The 24,930-nt window shown below is 41.2% G+C and overlaps 1 protein-coding gene across 3 annotated transcripts in view; it reads left to right on the forward strand.

Annotated features, from left to right (window-relative positions):
* Positions 1 to 24,517, forward strand: part of ccdc186 (coiled-coil domain-containing protein 186) — a 36,276-nt gene extending 11,759 nt beyond the window's left edge. Inside the window, exons 7-16 of one of the 3 annotated variants that reach the window (XM_047609797.1) lie at positions 40 to 144; positions 585 to 683; positions 4,231 to 4,317; positions 5,677 to 5,819; positions 7,222 to 7,477; positions 7,781 to 7,970; positions 9,321 to 9,419; positions 9,613 to 9,835; positions 17,775 to 17,994; positions 21,956 to 24,517. In XM_047609797.1, the coding sequence (XP_047465753.1) occupies positions 40 to 144; positions 585 to 683; positions 4,231 to 4,317; positions 5,677 to 5,819; positions 7,222 to 7,477; positions 7,781 to 7,970; positions 9,321 to 9,419; positions 9,613 to 9,835; positions 17,775 to 17,994; positions 21,956 to 22,039 (1,506 nt within the window). In that variant the 3' untranslated portion in view covers positions 22,040 to 24,517. Of the gene's footprint in view, positions 1 to 39; positions 145 to 584; positions 684 to 4,230; positions 4,318 to 5,676; positions 5,820 to 7,221; positions 7,478 to 7,780; positions 7,971 to 9,320; positions 9,420 to 9,612; positions 9,836 to 12,234; positions 13,173 to 17,774; positions 17,995 to 21,955 lie in introns of those variants that run through there. The other 2 variants (XM_047609798.1, XM_047609799.1) reach the window with 2 other exon arrangements.
* Positions 24,518 to 24,930: the final 413 nt, after the last annotated feature.

Raw genomic sequence — 24,930 nt, forward strand, 5'->3', positions numbered from 1 at the left:
GCGAAATACTTTATTTTGTGTGTGTTTGCCTGTGTGCAGGAAACTAAAGACAAACTGAGAGAGACCACGTCCAAGTTGGCTCAGGCCAAAGAAGAGACTGAACAGATCCGCAAGAACTGCCAGGACATGATCCGGACGTACCAGGTTTGTAATATCAGGCGGTCGTTTAAGTTCACGACCCTGAACAGAGCTCACCTGCCTCTCAACTCTGAGTTTGTGTCTGTGGAAGAGATGCCGGTATTGATTCCTGCGCTCATTAAAATCTTTATTAAGGAATACAAGCAGCTGGCGTTCTTGAATTATTTATTCTAAAAGAATATGAAAAGATGCAAAGCTGAATTCTGCTGGAGGAGAATGTCAGTTTCCATTTGTTCCTTGTGATGGGGGTAAAGAGCTGCGTTAGTTTTTATCTCCTGCAGCAGAAAGATTAGTCCGACCTACTGCACCTAACACAGCAAAACAATAAAAACACTGAAATGGCTGTTTTTGCCTTCAGTGCAACCCTCTTTTTTTTCATTATTATTATTATTATATCTCATTTTACGCTCTCCCAGCCGTTATAAACCCTTTTCTCCGTCCTACAGGAATCAGAGGAGCTCAAGTCCAACGAGCTGGACGCTAAACTGAGGGAGACCAAAGGAGAACTGGAGAAACACAAGCAGGAACAAACCGACCAGTTAGAGGTAGCGTTCATGAACACAAACATCAAACAAACGCGACCACTTTACCGCACAAAAAACTACTTGAGTTTTTAAATAGCGCCTGAGTAGTAACAGGGTTTGTTGTATCACAAAAACAATGTAGTAGCTGAATCTAATCTCAATTGCCAATTTTGCTACCGTTGATTATTTTAATTTAATTTAAGAGGAACTTAAGCTATAGTGCAGGACTTTTAAATGTAAAACGAACGTTTGAGACATACAAAATCTTGTAAAACACAATCCTGATCAAGTGCATAGACTGTATATAAATATGGACAACGTGTTTCCACTTTGTTGCATTGGAACTGCAATTGATGCTATTTTCCGAATATGCCGTCCTGCGACTCTATAGCGTCAAATATCTAATTAAAACGAAAAATATACACAAAATTAGCTCTTGAAAACGCATCAGGATTATATTAACTACCTAAAATGATGAAAACCATTGTGTATTTTAGGGTTTTATTTCAGTCCAAGCCCCGCCCACTAACATGGAGGGGGGGTGGAGCTTATGACATATTCTGCAGCCTCCAGCCACCAGGGGGAGCTCTACTTGCTTTGGCTTCCCGTTTGAGGAGCTGTTCTGCCGTCAATCTTTATACAGTCTGTGATTAAGTGAATCAGGGTTTAATGTAGAGTTAATGGAGCATGACAGACTTTTAAATCTGTTGTCTGTCGTTTTTCTGTTGTGCTACTGAAATTAAGCAAAACCACAACGTTAAAAAGGACACGCAGAAGGCTTCACTCGTTTTGCATCTTTTTCGAATAATTGATCAAAGTGATTGAGGAGGCGTCTCTGAGCTTATTGTCGTAATAATTAGCTGTTTATTGGCTGTTGTTTCCTTTCTGGTGTTGCTCGAGTGTAACTCCTTGGTTCAGACCCAGGTGATGTGAGGCCGTGTCAGAATTAGCCTTCATTTCCAGTTTTCCTTTATGTGAGTTTTGTGTGTTCGTTCCTTTTATACTTGTCTACTGAGGTCTGAGTTGGCTCCTGTTCTATTACCACAGGTCCCAGGCCTGTTTAACCTTTAACACATACGCCTAAAAATGTCCACCTGGCTTATTTTAACTAGAAAAAGTTCAAATAATGTCCTGCAAGTAAGTGTTTTTGCCCATTTATTTCTCTTTTCTCTTTCAGTATCTGGTTATTTTATAATTTATACGCTACTGCGCACTAAGAGGGTAATAACCTTACGGGAGAGGCATTAATGAAATTACCATAATGACACCGCATTGGTTGTAAGACACAATATTTCAGTAAGTGTTTACTTTTACAGGGTTAATGCACGTTTTAATATTTGAGTGACATATTAAATCTAAACAAAACTAAACTCATGCTGTTTGTGAACTGTAAAACTCAGGTATAGGTAGATGGCGTTGACAAAAATAACTTTCCTGGTGTAATGGATGAAAAAATGAGCTGTATAAAACGCGTACAAAACACAAACACTGTCACAGAACATTTCAGAGCATCCTCCACATTCTTTATTATTTATTTATATTACAATATTTTATTTTATTTAAGTTACTGTGCAGAGATTTGCAGCAATACTTATGTACTCAATAAATGTACTCTACAACAACTTTCAGTACTACAAAAATAGTGGTACATCTTGATATACATGTTTATGTGAGAGGGGAAAAAAAACTCCAGGAAGTAAATGTTAAAAGGAGACGGGAAAGGATCAAATAAACTTAAGGCTTCTTCCTGCTCCTTCAAGGATTCTTTTTTTATTTGTCATTTGTCGTACAGAAGCGTGAGATGGAACGAAATTACGCACTCAGGTCCCAGATTATTGCCCATAGTAACTATAATATATAGATCCTAAGTAAAACCTCAAAAAGATAAATGAGATAAAAGATAAATAAAGTAGGAAACATAAATAAAAACGTTAACAGAACAGCATGAATTGTGCAAGTTTGTACAAGGAAGTTGTGCAAATCACACAGCTCCTCCATTCGAACATGTTTAGTTTGTTCAGAATGTTGTTTCAGTCATTCATTCATTCATTCATTCATCATTCAGTGGATCTGAGAAGACATATGTATATATATGTATATATGTATATATACATAAAAGAAAGGATCAAGAGAAAAAGACATTGATCAACACTGACTTTTCCTCGTTCTATAGAAAAGAGTCGGAGCCGCTGGCTGTAGAGTTCAGATATACGTCAGACACATTCATCAACGGTGTTTGTGTAGTTACTCACACTTTTTTTTGAAGGTGAACAAAAAGATTTTGCAAGAATAAGCAAAAAAAACATGATTTGTTTGTAGATGCTGTATTTTCTGTTGCAGGGTTTCAGACGTCAAATGCTTTTTCTTTATGTCTACGGTCACCACTTTCCGCCTTCTCACTTTGTTGTCGTACAGATATCCACATTTAATCCTGGAACTTAAACACCAATACTATAAAATTAGTCATCTACATGTCTGTGAATTTATTTGATCCGAATTTACCGTAATGCACGACTATAAATGGAAAAAAGAAAATACACACACATTTGTTTTTGTCTGCCTTTTGTTCCCTTTTTTTTTTTATCAATGGTCTTAAATCCAACATTCATTTTGGTCTATTTTCATGAGTTCGAGAGGTGTAATTGCCTTTTTCGTTTGGAACGTGTAACAAACTGGCACACGAGCCCCACGCAGCCAGACGTGGACTCGGTCCAAACACCGCGGCCTGTTTTTCTCCGCGCGCCCCCACTCCGAAGGGAATCGCACTTTTAAAAATAAATGGCCTAGAAATAATCGATACGAAGCTGTGCCTTTCAACAACAACCCAGAAGACAGCGCCCACTTCACCCGCTCATTCCATCCGCGGTTTAAATCCAATAGGTTATGTGTTAGAGTTGTGTGATCACACAAAAATACCTTAAACGGTTATTATCCAGCAAAACATTTCCAGTAGGGATTCACAGCGCAGCCCGTTGGCAGCCTGTCACTGATACCGTCTGCAGATTTCTCTTTTTTTAGGTCAGCTTTTAACACGGACCTTGATATTTTTTTCTTCTCACTCCCCTGCTGCTGATGAATGAATTGGCTCAAGCCTGTTTTTTATTTGAGTATGTGGTTGTTACGATCAAGCGATGATGCAGCTCAGTCATAAATAATGCATACGGAACCGTTTCCATTACCGTTTGGGTAATGGAATTGAATGGGGAAAGGGATGAATGGGAGAAATGGACAGTTAATTTACCAGCATTTCCATCGCTGGATGTTGTCTTGGATACCAAATTCTCCTAATAGCTTCCAGGAAAAGATGACTAGGAGTAGCACCGGTAATGGGTTTATCAAAAAAAAGATGAGACGAAACATTATAAAAATTGCTTCTACATGCTTAATGAGTGCATAAACAAAGTGACCTTAATGAAATGTGTTTCTTTCCCTGAGCGGTTGCATAATTTCCTTTGCAGCAGCTAAGTGTTGTATTCATTAGGAGTGTCTGAGAGTTAAGTTGGCGCCCTTTTCGCTCGCATTGTCGTGCCTTAAACGTATCTAAAGCAGCATTTCTTTCATGTGGCAGATGCACCGGGTGAAGGCCAAAGAGCTGGAAGACCTGAAGAGGAGTTACAAAGAGAGCATGGATGAGCTGTGTACGCTGCGCACCAAGGTTTGTCATCCTTAAAAACTTGAACATGTGTGTGATGTCGGCGTTAGAGCTTAAAGGTCCCATATCATGCAACAGTAGCCAGAAATTAAAAATATTCTGTCACTTCCATCACTTGTTTGCTCCACTGCCCAAACAGCCGGATCTGAGATTTTTCCCTTCTTGACATCAAGTGGGGAAATAACCACTCCCTCTGCCTTTGACCCGCCCCCCCGGATAGATGAACCCATCCTCTAAAATTAAAGAGCGAGTGCTATTTTTTCTTCTTGCAAACACACATGGATCGATTTTATTTTTGGTGGAAATCCATCAACAAAAAACAAAAGTTTTTGCATGTGTGAATTTAAAAATTAAGAAAAGTGTATGGTTCGTCCCTACCGTAACAATTACAGTTAGTTGAAGCTAGTGTTAGCTAGATGGTAGTTAGTGTAACAATACATACGAACAAACTTAAGTAACATATTCAGTTGCACAATATTTTTAACCAACCATTCAGAAACGTCCTGCTGCTGACGCAGAGTCTGAAGGGTCTGAACTTCTCCTTCTGGGTCAGATTCTGGTTCAAACTAGTGAGGTTGAACGTTACCGTCTCTACTAGCTTAGCATAAATCCAGTAACATTAGGTATTTGTATCCATTACTGTAATATATATTGGACGAACCCCTTGTGACTTTTGATCTGACCTCTAAATCTGAACCTTTGGTAAACAGTGGGGAAGGTAACTGTATATATATAAATAGCCGTACGTTTGACTGCTTAAAAAGCCAAAATGGGGGAGGGAGCTAACGCTACCTGTTAGCTCAGGCTACGCCCTTAATTATACAGAATTATAAACCTTAATAAAAAAATAAATGTATGTACAGCTGTCATGAATAGTGAAATAAACTATTGAGACCAAACCATTTTTTTTTTTTTTTTTACCAGGGTGTAAACGTGTTTAATAATGATGTAAAGTTGGGCTTTTTAACATGTGGGTCTATGGGGATTTACCCCCTTTTGGAGCCTCAAGTGGCCACTCGATGAACTGCAGTTTTTTGCACTTACGCACGGGCTTCATCGCTCAGACCTGGAGGTTTCTGCTTGATAGTTACGCCAGCGAAAGCTGCGTCCTCTCCCCAAGAGGGTTTGGAGTAGGCGTGGACAGGCTCAGCTCATTAGCATTTAAAGGTACAAACACAGAAACAGCCTGTTCTCCGTAGAGCTCACTAGAGCGACTTTTTGACTGGATGAAATTCGGAACCAAGGCAGAATTTGGGGTAATACACTTGGTCAAACAATGATGTTGGACCTCTGACACTTATATGAAATTGTTGAAAAAATGCATAATGTGGGACCTTTAATAAACGACGTGTTGCTCTGCAGTTAAAGTGTCTGGAGGACGAGCGTCCGCGGTGGGAGGACGAGCTGACCAAATACAGGGAGATCATCAACCGGCAGAAAGCTGAGATCGGCCGCCAGAGACAGGAGCTGGAGGAGGTCACCGCTCTCCAGGAGCAGCAGCAACGGTACAATCGCACACAGACTCTTCGTTTTTAGGCTTCAGCACGGAAAACACTGCCGCACTACATGTGATGGCGCACGCTAACACGAACACTGAAGAGTGAAGTCAATAACAGCCACCGCAGGACAGTACTGCACGTCCAGGCTCTGAATGAAGGGACAACATGTTTGCTCGGTTACACTAACAGGCCACGGATACAGTGTGCAGCACATTTATAATAGAGCATATGATGCAAAAACAAAATGAAAGGTACATTTATGATTTCCCTCCCTTAAGCCGATGTCCTGCAGTGTTTAAATAATTGGACACAACATTCAGTTGAGCTGAGTGTATATTTATATAGACCCAATAGTTTCAGGAATCTTTACAGAACCCAAAACCACCAGAGCAAGAACAAAGGGCCGTGACATCATGTGAACGGGTTGGTGTCTGTGGCTCTGTTTTTTTTTTCAGTGTGTCCTGTACCTTTGTGCATTTAAGTGCAGCTCTTTGTCACAGTCTGCCTTCATTTTACTTTTTTTTTTCTACCAAGTTCAGATTTTTTTTTCTTTGCAACAATGAAATCTATCTGAATGCTGAGAGCAGACAGCTCTGTGAGCTGCAGATACGTATAGCCTGTATAAAACAGGCTGCACCGCAGCACGATCAATAGCATTTAATAGTGCTCCACAGAGTGTTGTTAGACGGGATAGGGTAGCAGGTATTTCTCTGCAGCTAAAGGTCTAACAACTTTATCAGATAGTTGATGTGCGGCCTCTTTCTCTCCGTTACTACATTTGGTGAAGTCGTTAACCGAATGCGGCAGGATTTATAGTGGACTGCATACTTCTGATGATACACGGGAGATTAATAGTGGGTAGAAAGAGGAGAAAGTGGATCAAAGCATTCACGACAGAACGTGATAAACGACCTCTACCGCCATTACGACATGATTAGTTTTGATGTAACTGTGCAGGTTGTAATGCAGTTCTTGCTCCTTCTTAACTGAGCTTTCAAAGATAGGCCAGAGACCGATATAGCACACGGGACAAGGAGGGACTCGGGTCCCTCGGTGGCCTTCGTGAAGTTCAGTTGAGGGGACACTCATTGCAGAGAGAAACTTCTCTCTTCACACTCATTGAAAGGCTTTTTCTTTTAATGTGTGCCAGAGCGATGTAAGTGGGTGGCAGCATCCTGAAAGTCACGAAAGAAAGCAGTGGGATGGTTTTCCAGTGCAGTTTTTTGGTCATTGTGGCTCATGTTTGATAGTTAAACTATAAATTAGAATCACCTTTAGTTGTCTATGCAAAATTTAAGCATTGCAATGAACTGTAATGATGCGAGAGTTTAATCCAGAACTTTACTTTTGCCCTTTTAAGTGTTGCATAGTTATTAAAATCAAGTCTTTTTTCTTGCCCCGTTTGCAGCGACCAACAGGAGATCAAGTCCCTCCGCGAGGAAGCTGAAGGCCTCACCAACCAGCTGACCGACCTGCAGCGGGACGTGCAGGGCAGCAGGGAGCGCGAGGCCGAGCTGCTGGGCTTCACCGAGAAGCTGAGCAGCAAGAACGCGCAGCTCCAGTCGGAAAGCAACGCGCTGCAGTCGCAGCTGGATCAGCTCACCAGCAACTTCGCGGAGCTCCAAGCTCAGCTGGAGGAGACCAACAGGCTCCTGGACGACAAGGTCAGTGAACTGTGAACGTTTGAGATGCAGCGAGAAATTGACCTGATTTTAATGGCGGCGCGCAGCTATAGGATTGATTAATCAGTCACTGGAACAAACCTTTTGACATTCTCAATAAGAGCTGAGTTCTCTGACCTAGAACGCACAGCGTCCCTCGAGTGGTGATATTTTCTCACTTGACATTCAGGAGAAAATCCTAAAATAACATCAGCTCAGTCAGAGGTTTCCGGACGTGTCTTTTCGAGTAACACCTCGCCTCTCTTTGTTTGTAATCTGGCCGTAATCCCACTGCGAAACCTGCAGTCGCGGCAGCTGAAGCAGGAGGAGGCGCTGAGGCAGCAGGAGGTGCAGGGTCTGCAGGAGGAGAGGGCGGCGCTGCAGACGGAGGCGACCCAGCTGAAAACCAGAGTGGAGGAGCTGAGGGACGAGCTCGTGACTCAGAAAAGAAAACAAGCCGCCAACATCAAGGACCTCACCAAACAACTGACTCAAGGTTGGAGACCACATTGTGTTTCTGTGACTCGTGTCGGGTTTTGTACCTGTGTACCGAAACATGTTAAACATCAATTAGTTTCTTGAGATTAGAATGATGCACACCATGTCATAATTTATGTCAAAGCAGCCACAAAAAAACTAGCAGATAAAACTCCAACTAAAAATGGTCCTGCAACATTGCCAAGGGTCCAGTAAATGTCCTGCAATAAAATAGTCCTCACCAACCCCTTAACACTAGAAAGGCTCCGCCCACACATGGATACTCCAAATATGGACATGGGGGGGACATGTCGAACGTTGAGACCCGCCCACCCAAGTCTTCGCTACCACCTGTCACTCAAAGCAGGGGCGCCCTTAATTATACAGAATTTTAAACAAATAAATTAGAAAAAAAATTCACCACCTGTACAGTTGTCATGAGTAGTAAAATAAACTATTGTGACCAAAATCTTTTTTTGTACCAGGCTGTAAACATGTTTAATGATGCTGTAAAGTTGGGCTTTTTAACATGGGGGTCTATGGGGATTTGCTCCCTTTTGGAGCCTCAAGTGGCCACTTGATGAACTGCGGTTCAATATAAAATACTAATTTTCTCCACAGTCCAGCTTTAAAGGCAGGGCACTTCGGTGCCTTCTCCTGGTTGTATTTACGTGCTTTATAATGTGATGGTATTTTTTTCCACCAATCACAGACCATTTTTGTATTGGTTACTTTACATAAGTCAATACACATTCATGTCCCATTGCTAGTGAATGTTCGATGCGGGACTTGTCCATGCATGTTACAGTGACTGGAGATGTTAGTGCTGAGGTCGGGGATACTCTGTAACGGTCTGATCGACAAAAAAAATATTGCCCACACAGCTTATTTGACCTGTTTTCATGCTAAAAAAGAGCGAAGGGCGTACAACTGCCTTTAAATTTATTTCAGGTATTAAACATATTAGGCAAAAAGTACAAGAATTTGCAACGTGAGGAGCTAATGTTGTTCTTGTGTTAGGATGAGCTTCATTTTACGTGGTTCTCTGGCACCAAAGAGGAATCTTGAGTCTTGGGTAGATTTTAGTTTATATGCACCAGCCTTTCACCTTCATTTGCCTTCTGTGCAGTAAGTGATACTGCAATTCTTCATCATCAGTGTCACAGTTGTACTTCATCAGCATAACATTTCCTTTTGTTGCTAAGCTGAGCATGCAAAAAAAAGGAAAAAAAAAAAAGCACCTTGTCGCATTTATTCAGGTAGACTCAGTAAAATGGTTGTTTTTGTGTTATTCAATAGTAGGCGAAGCCAATTTCACTTCATATCTGTTAACACAAACTTACTGTTCTTTCATTTGTCGTCTCTGCAGCTCGTAAGAGGCTGGAGCAGGTTGAGAATGGAGGATGCGACCGAGATGTCAGCAGCATGGGCAGTCGCTCCAGTTCCTCAGGTACTTCTGCGGCGTTTGGTTAGTATTTAGTACCTACAGTACACATATGGTAGAAGGGGTTGTGTGGTTTTTTTTAATATAGGTTGAAAAGGGAGATTTATTTTGTTCTGTTGGGTTCACGGTGGTAAAAAATGTGTGAGTGTGTCTTTTGTTTTTAACAAAAAAGCCACATCAGTGAACAGTTCCTAACTTGATCTGTATCTGGGCCCAGGCTCTTTGAACGCGCGCCACGGTGGGAGTGTCGAAGACCGGTCTCCGGAGAGCCAGTCGGGTCCTTCAGTGATGGTCGTGGACAATTTCCCAGAGGTTGACAAGGCCGTCCTCGTGGAGCGCATTGTTCGTCTGCAAAAGGCTCTGGCCCGGAAGCAGGAAAAGATCGAGTTCATGGAGGACCACATCAAGCAGCTGGTGGAGGAGATCCGTAAAAAGACCAAGTGAGTCAGCGGCATGGGCCAAAGTGAAGGGAGCAGAGAAACAGAGCTGGCGTAAACCTATTTTTTTTTGTTTTTTTTTATAGAATGAATGCATTGTAATGCTTTTAATGTGGTTTCTGGCTGCAAATACAAGAAAATCTCAGATGTAGCGTTGTAAGAACTGCTGTCAGGTTTGGTTCTGGACCAAGTAGTTGCACTTAAAAATCCTACAAAGTCTACAGCCAGCAACCAGCTGCATGGAAGGAAGTAACGCTTCGTACCAGCAGGTGTCAGTAGTGTCATGTTGCATTCCACAAAACTTATAAAACAGCAAAAAAACAGCAAGTCGCTGTTAAAAGTTCACTGGTTAAACTAATGCATTTGATTGGATGATGCATTGCCTGTATTAATGGAGCACCCATCGCTGGTTTCCTTGAAAAACTTAATTCGTAGCCACTTCAACGCTAGGAAGAGCTACAATCCGTCACACTGAGCTGTCCTCCCGAGAATCGCACTGATAAATTGGTCTACGTTTTATCCACTGTAGACGATTAGGTCCTTGAATCTGCAGACGAGATGAAGAAACCAGAAGAGTCTCCTGCGTTCCCACTGAACCTTCTACATTTCACCCGCTTGCATCATTTCTGTTTAACTTCTTGTTCTCTGAGAAGAACAGTCGGTCCGAGTGATCTATCCGACTGACGCTAAGTGGCTGAGACAAGGGTTGTCTGTTTTTGTCGGACATGCTGCTCAAATATACGCCGAGAATCCCCAAAAATACCAATATGACCTAACACGTATAACCACAAATAACCCAAATACATACTGTGCAAAATAAGGTGTTCACAGTTCATATGTAATGTTAGTATATTAATGTTGCAGTTGTGACCATGAAAGACACTGTGGAAGCAACATTGGTCATCTGCTTCTAAGAAAACCTCCAAAACGTAGAATATTTGGTGCTTGGCCTTAAACCCTTTATGGGGCAAGGAACCAGATATGGTCACTTCGGCACACGTTTCAAATTGCGTCCCTGTTCCTCTCAGTAAGTTTTAAAGCATGTGGTTTTCATTCAGCCAATCAGAGAAGATCAAGGAAACATTTTCAGGTCTAATCAGGGTCTAATGTGGTCCACATCTGCATGAACACTGAGGTACCAAGAAGAAGACGTGTCCTAATGTTGTCTAATGTGATAATGTTCCTGAATCCTCTAAATGCTTTAAATACGTGTTTACATTTGTTTACACCGCTTCAGGACAGGGAACCATATATATCACATTCATTAATTCATTAATTTGAAAAAATTTCACTAAACTAAAACAGTTTTCTGAAGTAAGATTTCCAAGTATTTCAACGCTGCGTTCGCACTACGAGCAACAAACGTACAAAATCTTCTGGCCACGCTGTCTGTCTCTGAAATGTTCTAGCTCTCCCTGATTGTTGTTGTTGTCCATCTGTTTGCGAAAAAAAAAAAAACACTGACAGCAGCTCAGCGTTGACATGTAGCACACATGCCCGTCACGTAGCCAAGTGTCAGGCGTCACTTTGACTCACATCATCACCGCCTTCCTCCTGCAAAGTTGATGGGTAATTGTAGTCCTGCCGTATCGCTGCAGCGTTAGTATTCTGGAAGTACGGCTCCTCGACGCCATGCTTTTTCGTTTTCGAAGTTTCCGTATATTTGAAGGCGTGCGGTGCATAGCTCAGCCCTTGGTTCAGCAGCTCTTCGGCTGACCTTGATAACCGCGGCGGTATATATGCTTACCCACACAGTTTACGGCTCTACGCGTCCTTCCTTTGTGTCTCTCCGTCTTTAGATTCTAACCCATGCCACCACTTCTGATTCACGACTGCCTCGACGCGGAGATATTTATAGTCGAGGTGATTAAAATGGAGGTGCGTCTCTCAGTATGGATCCTTAATAACGCTCCATCCGTATTCACGGCCATCGCTTGGAGTAAAGAGACGGCGTAAAGGGCGTTTAAAAGTGTCCTAATCGCATCATTACTTCCTGGATACTTTAGCCCTCGCAAAAACCATCCATCAATGCCCGGGATAAAATGCAGAGCAGATATGAGTTTGCAATATAATATAATATAATCCTATAGAAGTGCTTCTCTCTGAATTAAGATCCGACCGCGCAGGATATTAAAGTTCTGCATGGGTTTGTCTTCTGTTTGATCATATATTCTCTTTCACTCTTTCTCTCTTTTTTGTTTCCCAGCTTTACGCTTGGATCGATTCCATTAGCTTCAACCTACATTTAAGAGTTAAAATCGAGGGCGAATCCCACAGTTGCCTTCGGGCTAAATTTAGCTCCGGTGAAAAAAATCTCAGCGAAGCACAGGGGGGTGTTACAAATGCCCAGAGTGTGAATGTAAATTTGTCCTTTTTTGCCTTTCTGTCCCTATCCTTTCCAGGACAAGCTGGTGATGAACACTGGCGAGATTACTGTAAACCTGAAGCAGGTGATGGAGGAGGAGATTTGGAAACTTGAAGCTTAGGGATGGATGGATGGATGGATTGATGGGGGGGGGTCTCAGATAAGGGACAGTTAGTGGCAGAAAGTCCCCCATACCACTCATTTACTACTCATCCATGGACACGGTATCCACAAGGATGTTGCAAAGTGGGAGGAGCCTATTCTTGGTTCAGGAAGTGAAACTAAACTCGCTGAAACAGGCTCCTGTTGCCTTATTCTTTCCAAATACTCTAAAACCAGAACCAGAAGTCTATCTCACTTTGCATCTTTAATGCCACATGGTTTCTTCTTCTTCTTCTTCTTCTTCTTCTTCTTCTTCTTCTTCTTCTTCTATTTTTCCCCCCCCAACCGTTTTCATTGCGTTCTCCATGTGGCATGTTCATACGCCGCGGGTCATTGGCCGCCACGTATGCAGTACAGTAAATGCGATTTGTAGCAAATGAGCTAAAACGTGCAGAAACTGAAGCGCCATCCTTCAAGGGAAATGATGTCTGTCCTTCTTCTACCCACACGCCCGATTATTATTATTATTATTATTATTATGATGATGGCGCATCGGAGTGATCTGAACGAACGCTGGATGGGAACAAAAGTGGTGGGAGGCCTTCTGTTCAGGAAATGGAGATGGCTATTTATCTGGAGAGCTCCCCATTCACTCTGCTGCTGCTGTTGTGTTAATCAGTGGTAGCTGCAGATACTGAATATATATATATATATATATATATATATATATGCTGTTCTGTGAGCTATTGAGGCCACACCTGGTGAACACGTCCAATCATTATATAGAGGGTGATTTCAAGGGCATGTGGGATTTCTGACTCGCTGCCAGGCAGGCTTGTCATTTCTAGCTTTTTTAATGGTATATATCTAAAATAAAAGGCAACCGGGCCTTCAAGTTTTTTTTTCATGCATGCCCTGACCTGGATTCTGAGTCTTCACACATTTTTTTTTACTATCGTTGACACGTAAGCCAGTGCCTCCGATGCTTTGGATGGATCTGTAGATCTATTAATATCTGGGGAGATCTACAGAAAGACTCCCAAATTAGACTGTAGTCTGGATAAAATTAAGATGACCTTTTTGTCAATTTAACTCCGTGATTCTCAACCGCGGGTGAACCCCCTAGTGGTTTGTGGTGTAATTACAAGGGGTCCATGAAAATCGGATCTGAAAAAGATCATACGACATTTATAGGAATAGGTTTATTTTTGCTTAAATGTGACTGAGACCTTTATCTACCTAAACTACAGAGGGGAACAGGATTTTTTCTCTTAATTACACGTGTTTCACAAGTGTATCTTGCTCTTTGATACATTCTTTAAAGTTTCTGCATGACGCCCTTTATAACTTAACACGATCTGCATCCGTTTTAAATTACATTTTGCAGGATGATGTTGTGGGATTATCATTAGTGTGCATGTTCAGGTTAGAACACTTGATATTAAGCTAATAACAAACAAACAAACAAAGAGGAAGATGATGAGCACAGTTACACAAAGAAAGTTACAAAAATGTGCACGGGGTCCACTGATATGGCTACTCGTGTGTTCTGCACCATATTTTTTTTTTCTGATAATTGCCACATTTTGCTTTGTGCATGCTTGACTTGCTGCCCTCATTGCCAAGGATTTAAAAAACAACAAAAAAAAAAAAAAACGAGGATGCATTACTCAAACCCCCCCCCCCCCAAAAAAATAGATGCATTGCTTATTTCTGGTCCGTGCCCCTCGCCGACCCGTGCATGCCATTCAGCACATCACGAGGCCACATCTTTAATTTCTGTCACTTTTTTGTTTTCACTAAACACTGTCGCGATGGAACTGGGGTCCAAATATGGACCCTTGCGAGCCTAGTCAGAGGTAAGATTTATTTCATGTCTGTGGTAGGTGTTCTCTGTGTGTGTGTGTGTGTGTGTGTGGGTGGATGGGGGTAGTTTAGGAGGGTGGCTTCTTAGTAGCGCTTACATAGCTAAAGTTTCCTTGTGTTTTCTTGTGCATCAGAGACTTTTTTCTTTTGTTAATTTATAATGCATTGCAGCGTAATCTTAGATCTGCGTAGCGCTGGATATTGTAGAGAACCTACAGTACACAGGAAGAGCAACTGTACAGTAAATGTTTTCCAAACTTCAGATTGCAAATTGTGAGCACCGCTCCGAGTGCCTGGCCTGCATGTCAAACACTTTCACGTGGCACATTTCGTGTCTGCGTTCTGCTGATGCATGTCCTGCAGCGTGTGCATCAAAATGCATGTTTTTTAACTCATCTTCATATAGTTTTATTGTCTCGGTGGATCCGTAAAGTTATTTGAACTCCTCTAAAAAAATAATGCCCCAAGTCATTTATTCAGGTTTTTCAGAAAAAAAAACTGAACTAAACATTGAATTTATTATATTTGTTAATAATTTAATTGGGAAAAAAAAATGTTATGACGATACGTGACAACTGACATACTAATAACAGTGTCTGTCATTTATGTATCATTAGCCCTTTTTCCTTTGTGACTTTTTAAAACTTCAATTCTGTCAACAGTTAATCAAGTAAAGAGGACACTTTATTTTTTTTTAGTTATACACATTTTTTTTTTAAATAGTTCTTAATTGAATCATATGAAAATATGTGAAAAAAATGAGGCAAAAACTATAGATTAAAAGACAATAACCTCTTGAGACCCAAACTATTGTTTTCTATGCATTTTTAATTTCTCCAAGTTATTTAGGATTAGAACAGGAACAGGAAGTTCAAAAAAACAACAAAAAAACAAAACAAAACACGGATTATTTTATGATATGAGCAAAAGCAGAACACTTAGCACTAACGAGCTAATTAGATGTAGCTCGTTACTATTGACAGAATTTGTTCAATTTAAGCATCAAACTATAAATAACCATGAATAAATAAGTTTCAATTGTAAAATATGACAAGATTTTGTCCCTTGTCCACTTTTGTCCCGTGATTGGCTGGAGAATGAATCTTCTGAAATGTCCCCAAACGTGGACGCAGGGTCACTATCACTTGTAAAAGGCACAGATTCTGTAGACTTTCCACTCTCGCCAAATCCTAGCTCCATGGACTTAGCTATTCTGCTTGAATAAAGACTGAATAAAAAGTCTTTCATTTATGTCTTAGCCTAGATTATAGTCAATCCCATCACTGGCCAATAGGGGGCGAACTCTTGTAAAATTGCCTAAGTCACACTCTTGACATGAGCCATTGTACCACAGGGGTAGAATTACATAATCTGTTTAACTGAGGATGTAGTCGAGAGGTGGCCGGCATCACGAGGAGATGATTGTCAAAAAAAATGACATAGGCCGTTATTTAAGGAATATTCTATTTTTGCACAAAGTCGTACCAAATTAAAAAATCAAGCTCATCTCAGCACAGAAGGGACGAACCTGAAGGATGTTTCCCATTAATTACCAGTTGTGCTATTTATGGCTGTTGTTTGTTTTCGTCCGTGAATCGTCTTCATGAGCAGCGGTGCCTCACCTTGGGAATGTTTCATCTTTTTTTATTCGTCGTTACCCACCTTTTAAAAAAAAAAAAAACGTCGGACACGCTCTGAATTTGAACTAAACAGCGTCGGGAGGAGAGCGAACACCAGGTTTTAAAGTATCGATCGGCGACTCGTCGTCTCAGGAACAGGATGTCGTTGACCTTTTCTGGAGGATGCTGCGCCTTCCTCCCCCCAGGTCTTAGGTCTGTGAAATATTTATGAATGAAACAGTAAAAGCTTTGCACCTCACACGTACAAGCTTTAATTTATGGAGGTGTGAAACCAAGCAATCTTACACTGATCAGCCACAACATTATGACCACCGACAGGAGAAGTAAAATAACATTTAAACCATCTTGTGACAGTTCAGTGTTCTGCTGGGAAACTTTTGGACCTGGCATTCATTCACGTGGATGTTACTTAGACATGTAGCACCCACCTTAAAATGGGAAGCTAAAAGTCTACATCTTTAATTGACATTTCGAATGCATAGTAAGTAGAATACGACACTAGTAAAGACTTGTTTCGACTAATATGCCAATCAGCCACAACATTATGACTACTGACACAAGAAGGAAATATCTTTGACCATCTTGTGACGATTTATGTATAATTTAATCATTTATAATTTAATTATTTATAGGTTATTATGCTGTTATCTTGCTGGTCCACCCCCCACCCCCCCCCTTTGAGATCAAATTGGGCTGTGGCCCCCGTGAACTGAAATGAGATTGACACCCCTGGTTTAATTTTTCGGCCCCAAGAAGTTGCAGCTTGTTTCAAATTCCTGATTAGGATTTTAGGAAATACAATATGCAGCAAATTACCTTTTATTTTTTTTTACATCATCACATTATTTATTAGTATTAGTATTAGTATACCCATGTTACACAGATCCGCCACAACATTAAGACCACAAACTGGAGAAGTAAATTACAAATTGACCAGGTGTGCGATAATTCCGGGTTCTGCTGGGCAACTTTTGGACCTGGTTTTCATTGGTGTGAATGTTTCTTGGATATGTAGCACCCACCTAGACCAGACCAGACTCCCCTGCCCCCTTCCCCCTTCACCTCCCCATCCTCCTCCTCCTCCTCCTCCTCCTCCTCCCATAGCAATGACGCTCCTTGATGACAGCAGCCATCCCCAGCAGGATGCACCCACAAAAAACGCTTTAGGAACAACTCAAAAAAACACGAAGAACAGCACAATCCAAATTCACTAGATCCCAAACTGATCAAGTATCTGCAGGATGATCCATTCAAAGGCACTAACAACATTCAGCAGCCTCTGAAAGCAGCAAGGGAGACCCGCACAATATTAGGAAGGTAGTCATAATGTTATGCCCGATCAATAGACATGCACAGAAACAGCGCTTTGAACTCCGCTGCTTCCTTATCTCCGGTTGTACGCTGATGATAATGTGGAAGGCGTTCCCTCTGGGTCTGATCTCCTCTAAATAAAAACTCTTGCTCGTCTGTGTTCTCCGGGAGCGGGACGAAGGGAAAACTGAACAACAGGAAGTTTAAGAGCTGTTAAGTTAATGAATCCCCTTCCCTCCCCGAACGCAGCTTTACCCTCGACATGACACAGTTACTGAGACGACTGCGTATTGCGAAGATTTATCTCAGTTTCACTCCCGGACGCGGGCGTGAAGTTGATTAATTGAATCCTGGCGCTCCATTGTATCGCCGCCGTTTTCATTACCTTTCCTTCTGTGACTTTAATAATCTGTCTAACTATGACCGAACGTCTCCCACATACTTGAGTCCAATAAGCCACCCCCGGTGGAATTACTATTCTTATATCGTCTGCTGCTTTTGCCGATGAAAATGGTTTATTATTTATCTCCACGCTCCCTAACTATGAAATCCCGCTTTCTTTGCTCAACAGTCTCCAGCCGGTGCCGCCTATTTCCCTTTGAAGCACATGGTTTGACTCATCTTCTCCTCCCCACCCTCCTTCTTTCCTTCCCCACAGAATTATCCAGAGCTATGTGCTCAGAGAGGAGACGGGGGCCCTCTCGTCGGAGGCATCCGACATCAACAAGGCCCACCTGAGCCGGAGGGGAGGCATCATGGCCTCCCTTTACACCTCCCACCCGGCTGACAGCGGGCTGACCTTGGATCTGTCGCTGGAGATCAACAGGAAGCTGCAGGCTGTGTTGGAGGACACGCTGCTGAAGAACATCACTCTGAAGGTAAGTTCGCTCCCAGCAGGCCTCGTTTTCACCAAAAACATCCAACATTCTGCAACAAAACACTAAAAGAACAATGAAAAGTTGATTTAAATGTGTGGATGATCTCAGCAGTTTCTATCAAAGACTCTAAATTAGTGACCGATACTGAAATATCGATACTTCCGATATTAGGTCTTTATGCTTGAAAATCGATTCTCAAATCAAAATGTCGATACTTTTGATACTTCAGTTAACCGAGGCAATTTAGGAGTGGAGAGTAATGTTTTTGTTTTTTCTTTTGTTGTATTTGCTTTTTAGGTTTACCAGACACATTAGGGTGTATTTACACAACGTATCGGCTTGGTATCGCCGATATCAGCCTGAATTTTACTCGGTATCAGATCAAAAAGGAAATCGGTGGCATCGAACGTCACTACTCTTAATTTGCAGTGAGCGAGCGATCGTTCAGGCTTACATGACCTGAGTGGGCTGGTTGGTAATTGGCTGCCATCGACATTTAAACAGGATGTGTTTGGCTCCACCCAAATATAGAAAGAAGTTTGCATGAATAAGACACTGAGTGGGATGAATGGCATCGGATTCAGACTCTTAAAAACTGGTACAAAATCATTTAACATCATGACCAGATTCCTAATATTGTGTAGGTCTCCCTTGTGCCTCCGAAACATCATCCCACAGATACTTGATCAGTTTATTGGTGACGCCGTTGATGGGAAAATGCAAAAAACAAGTGTTTCCATTGACCTTTTGCGAAAAACTTCGCTTTCAATGTCTGAGAGGTTTTTCAAAATGCAGGTTTGCATGTTTCCATCACCAGTTTTTTTTATTTCTAATGGAAACGCAGCAAGTGTCTTCGTCCAGCTGTGGTTTCTGTTCACACTAACGCTCTAATTCAGATTCAGACGCTGCAGCCAGAGATACTTTCTCCTCCCTTCTAGTTCATGATCTGAAATAATGGATTCAAAGCCACATTGGAAGCTTTTATTTTTTTGGAGTTTTTTTATCGTTTAACTGAATTATACCTCCAGTTCAAACTGTTTGTCTGTTGGTGTTAAACGAACGGATCCGTCCCACTTCTCGTTCGTCTCTTAGCGTCTCTTAACAAAAAGCGTGACTCAGAGATGGTAATTTAACCTGAGCTCCTGTATCCAGGAGAAAGTAGCGCCTGGACGGCAGCAGCCGGTCGTGACTCATTTGTCTCCACTTAACGAAACGCGAAGAGACATTTCCCCGAGATTCGTCTCGTTAGACATTTACATTAACCACCGATGCTGGAGTGTGAATAAATTATCGCAGCGTTGCTTTGGTCACATGTTGTTTTGTTGCTTGTTCGGCCTGTGTTTGATTTACTTGTATTTATGCATATTAATCAGCCGGTGCAGGAAGGAGGATGACGGCATGTTAGAGAGAGAGTTTGAAGTCTGAATGTTGTTTCCACAGCGAGTGAGTAATACATACACCGATCAGCCGTAACATTATGACCACCTTCCTAATATTTGAGTAGGTCTCGCTTGAGGCTCCGAAACAGTTGTGACTCATCAGAGACTGGACATGGACCTTCTGAGGGTGTCCTGTGGTTTCTGGCAACACAATATTGTTAGTGGGGGGGCCTTTTAGGGGAGGGGCCTCTGTGGATCATCCCATTCTAGTGAATTTGGACACACAGTCAACACCTTGTGCTGTTCTTCATGTTTTTTAGTGTTTTTTTAGTTGTTCCTAAACCATTTGTGTGTGTGCTTGTGTCAGGCTGCATTGCTATGGGGTGGGGGTGTCTGGTCTGGTCTAGGTGGGTGCTACATGTCTTAATAACATCCACATATATGAATGAATGAATACCAGGTCCATAAGTTTCCCAGCAGAACACTGAATTGTCACAAGTTGGTTTTAATGTTATTTACTTCTCCTGTCAGTGGTCATAATTAGAAGTTGACCGATATGGATTTCGTAGGGCCGATACCGATTTTTATTGCACCAGTATTGGCCGACTGGCGATACAAGCTGACGATTTTTTCTCTCCGTTTATGTGATAAAAATGACACAAAGTGATAAAATGATAACAAAGTCTTAAGTCTCAATTTAAAACTCTTATTATTATTATCTATATTATTCTTATTTCAACTCTTATTTTGAAATACGAGTACAAGCATTTTCCAGCTTCCAGCTGCACACACTCTGCTAGTGGGGAGGGCAATGTATGGGCTACACGGGTCCGAGGCGTCTCCAGTTGTATAGTGCTGCCTCTGGATGTGCCTGTCTGTAAATTTTGCCGGGAAAAAAAAAAAAATTACACTTGCGTATCAGCCGTTACCGATACCGGTAAAAAAAAAAAACGCTAATATCAGCTCGATATATCAATCATTAGTCATAATGTTGTGGCTGATCGGTCTATGTTACCGTTTTAACCATTAACCGTTCATACATTTGAGAATATCCAAAAAAGTTGGAGTTTCTGGAAGAAGTTTCATCCAAGTCTTCGTTTCTAAAGGAGGAGGTGGAGGAGTTGGGGGTTAAGTAGGAACATCTGCATCAGGAACTATCATGCAGATGTTCCTTCAACGCCCAACTTGAAAAATTTTAAAGAAACTCTTCCAAGTGCAGTTGCCTTTCCGTGAACCTTCCCAGACGTACTTACTGTAAAATGATTCATGGTGACGCAACATAAAGATAACGGGACAAAAAAATAAATAATAAATATTTCTTAAAGCTTCCAACCCACCCACATGTTGGAAGCCTCAGCCCGTGTCACCGCGCTGTCATGTATTGTTACAGCCTCTATTGCCATTTTTAATTCTGCTCTGTGCACATTTCCCTTCAACAAACATTTGTCATATTTGGCAGTAAGTCGGCTTCTCATTGTCTTTATGTTCCGTCAAACCTACAGTAAAGAAAAAAAAACTGAATGAAACAATACACAAATAAAATGTGGGAGTACTTTCTGGCACAGACTTTTCTTTCTGTGGATGAACAATGATTGGCACTGAGCGAGAAGTAATGATGTAAAAAAAAACAAAAAAAAAAAAAACACTCGCCATGGAAACAATGACAATAAAAGAAAGTATTGAGACGAAGCCAAATCAAGGCTTCGCATTTACTGTCATGACGCTTCTTTTATGTTAAAGAATTAATGGGGGCGAGTGGTGTCTTTAAGTAAAAAGTACCATGACACTATTATTATTAATAATATTTTACAGGGAAGCATTAAGAAAACAGACGAGGATAATATTTTTACAGTATTATTTATTTTATTGGTTCGTAAACGGGATCAGTTTGTCTCTGCGTTATTTTATTTTTGGGCCTTTTCAAGCGTCTTTTGTGTCATTCCAGCTCATTCTTGTGAACAGAACATGTGAACAGATTGAATTTCTTTAAATGCGAAGGTTTGGTTTTGTGGGTCAAAGATTACAGTGACCTTGTTTTTTTTAGATTTGTTGTTTTAGACTTTAGCTCAGCACATAAAAATAAAACTAGTAAAAAAAAATGAAAACCAGTATATATAGTAAAAAATATAGTAAAAGTATATATATAAAATAGATTAAATGGAATAATAATTATAAAATTAACAATAAAAAATAAATAAAAATAGATAAAATTAATAATGAATAAATAAATAAAATACAGGGGTGTAAGCAATGTGCAAAAATGTCAAATTTTCATGTTTGACATCTTGTGTACGTGTTAAAAAATAATATAAAAATAAAATTAATAATAATAAATAAATAAAATAGAATTTTATAAGCATAAAATGTGCATGTGATTTGGCCCAAGTCCCGCCCCCTAACATGGAGGAGGTGGAGCTTATGACCTGCACTGCGGCCTCCAGCCACCAGGGGGAGCTCCACTTGCTTTGGCTTCACTTTTGAGGAGCTTTTCCTGGTCAAACGTAAATGTATAAATGTAAACTTAGCCGTTTTTTAACCCTCGTTTTACTAAATCTTCTCTTTGCCTCGTTTGTGTTTCTCAGGAGAATCTGCAGACGCTGGGCGCCGAGATCGAAAAGCTCATAAAACAGCAGCGGGATCCCAAGGACGACGCGAGGCGGAAGTGACGCGATTAAGAAGAGGAAATGAACGACCAAGAACAAGCCTGGGAACCTCCCCCCTGCTCTGCCCCACCGTTTTAGACTCTCCTCAAAAACAGACGAAGGAGTAAAACTGAATGTTGTTCGGTGCCGGCGGGATCTGAAGGTGTGTTTTCTGGAGAACCTCATCCTACCTGAACTGTCACTACTTCCTCCACGTTGCACTCCTGACACATCCTCCTCATCTCACATCCTCGCCAAGACAACGCTCTTCTTCTTCTTCTTCTTCTTCTTCTGGCCAGTTGCTCAAAGCTTGAAACTCTTGACTGCCTTGTACAGGAATTAACTGAAGATGCCAATATTATGAATGTATAGCAAATCCTACCTGGACAAAACAAAACAAAACAAAAAAAAAAATAGTGGAAAATTCACAAATTCTGATTTTGCCAGTGAGTTAATCCTGTAATACAAATACAGAAAAAAAGGTATATTTCTCTCCTCCGAGTAAGAACACTGACATGATGTTTGCCAGCATGCTCTCTCTGCTTCTTCAGCTCCACATGTTTGAAGGTAAACGGATTCATCCTGGTTCATGGGGACTTGGCTGTCGACCTTTCATCTTTTATTATTTAATTTTTATTTCATTTTTTTGCTCAGCACAGCACTTATGTCCGAAGCCGGTGAAGAAAGGTGCCACCCCCCCTCCCTGAGCCTCTTTGGGACGCCTCCCCCGCAGCCAAAATGTGCAAAAATCTGATTTTTTGAAATCTGCAAATGCACCATGCGAAGGTTGAAATGTAGAGCTGCTCTTTAGTTCCTGAATGTGATTTATTTTTTTGTTTTTTTAACTTTATTTGATGGGTTGTCCATTTTTATTTTTTATTATCATGTATTTTCACTGAAGCCAGCTTTCCATTTAGATTTTTTTTTTCTCTTTTATTTATGAATGAATACCTCAAACATTTTTTCGTCTTTTCCTTTCCTTGCTGCGATCTGGTTGAATTGCCAGATTCCCATTTCCGGAGCTGCATTTAGTACTAACTGGAAACAACTCATCTTAATCGGACGAGAGCATCTAGAGATGTTTATGCTTCGACTTCCCTGAAAGTGGCTTGTTAGCATCATTAGCATTCCTCTTTCCAAACGGCGCACCGGGCGCGTAGGAGCTTCTCCTTGTGCGCGCAACGTGATTTAGCGAGGAAAGGGACTCAAATGTTGACGTATTCTTTTCGCGCTTTCTCTTTTTATTTATACTTCTTTTTTTTCCCCCCGAGTACATTGAAGTAAATCAAGTGTAGAAGAATGAAAGGGAGATTTGTAGCTGTAGCTCAGGAAAGCCAATGGAACCTACAGAGATATATCCAGGGACAAAGTGCAATGCGGTTCCTTTTTGTTGTTGTTTTAATTTTGTTCTATTTTTTTTTTCTTTTGTCCTGAAAACGTGTGCCAGTATACTGACTGTTTTTATGTCTTGTGCAACACGGAGTATGTCGGTAATATGTAAAGTCGTCCTTGCGCACGCGTTTTTCCATCCGCGAGCGTCAAACCTGCAGCCACACCTGCAGCTCTCCATCTCTTAGCCACGCACAGCGAGTCCATCGTCATCGTGCGAATTAGCAACAACTCGAAGATGCCGGAGCTGTCACGAAACATAAGCCCTCCATCTTTTTAATATTTCCCTCCGCTGTCAGAAACAGGCTTTTACGAGCGGTTTCGGCCCGAGGCTGTGTAGGAAGGGGCCGCTACGTGAATAAAAAATTTCAAGGATTGAAGTCCTTAAAGCCCCCACCCCCACCCTCCGCTCTTTTATTCCATGCAAGCTTTAAGTGGGATCAGTGCAGAAACGTCTAGTCTTGATTCTCCTTCATATTGACATTTAGTGACCTTTTAAACCCTTTAATAATAATAATAATGATAATAATAATAACCTCCAACTCTATCACATTACAGATTAGTTTCCTGCCAGGCTGATTGATGATTTCACTCTTAATTCTAAAATAAAATAAAAGGAGGTGCGTGCTGCTGCTGCTGCTGCTGCTTTAAGTTTCTTGTTTTGTGTCTTGGTGCAGAAGTTAAAAATACAACCTATGCAATGGACTCGCATGGGACACGTCCTAAAAGATCTCCGAGGCATTTGAGACGGATCCCAGATTCTTTCTTTTTTTTTTTTTTTTTTGTTTCCCTCGACGTGAAGCCGTGCTGCTGCAGCGGATGAATGAAAATGAAGAAATGGTGTAGAGTCTGTAAATTATTTTAGGTTTTGTTTAGTTTTTTTTTTTCCGCTGTAAAATGACTCCCTTTGCTCCTCCTGTTTTTGTGGAATATCAAAACTGTGATTAAGATATACATTTGTAGATAATGTCATTATGTAAAATTCAGATGAGATGTTTTTAAAAAAAAAAAAAAAAATGAAAATGCTGATTCTGGATGTTTGTGTACATACATATATGTGTATATATGTATATGGTGTATCCAGGTAATAAAAGGAGACATGTCTTAACTTTATTCCTCTCATGTGATTGATGCTCAGGTCGACACAAGCAGCTGTCACTCAGGTGTGTGGTGGATATTACCTGTAAATCCAGGTAAAAGAGCGGCTTCGCTCACGGATAACCTCTCACACTCTGACTTATGTGGGTCTCGCTTCAAAAAAAAATCGGCATCGTCAGCGGCTCCAGAGGTCAGGCAAGTCGCTGCGCTGCTGTCGCTCAAACCCGGCGACCTCTGGGATGATTTAAAACCCAGCTCCGGACGAAAACAACTCTTTTTTTTTTTTAAGTACGTTGAAATAAATCAAGTGTAGAAGAATGAAGGGGTGATTTGTAGCTGTAGCTCAGGAAAGACAGTGGAACCTACAGAGATATGTCCAGGGACAAAGTGCAGTACGGTTCCTTTTATTTTGTTTGTCCTAAACGTGT

Source organism: Mugil cephalus, chromosome 16 (genome assembly GCF_022458985.1).
Source record: "Mugil cephalus isolate CIBA_MC_2020 chromosome 16, CIBA_Mcephalus_1.1, whole genome shotgun sequence".
Lineage (NCBI taxonomy): Eukaryota > Metazoa > Chordata > Actinopteri > Mugiliformes > Mugilidae > Mugil > Mugil cephalus.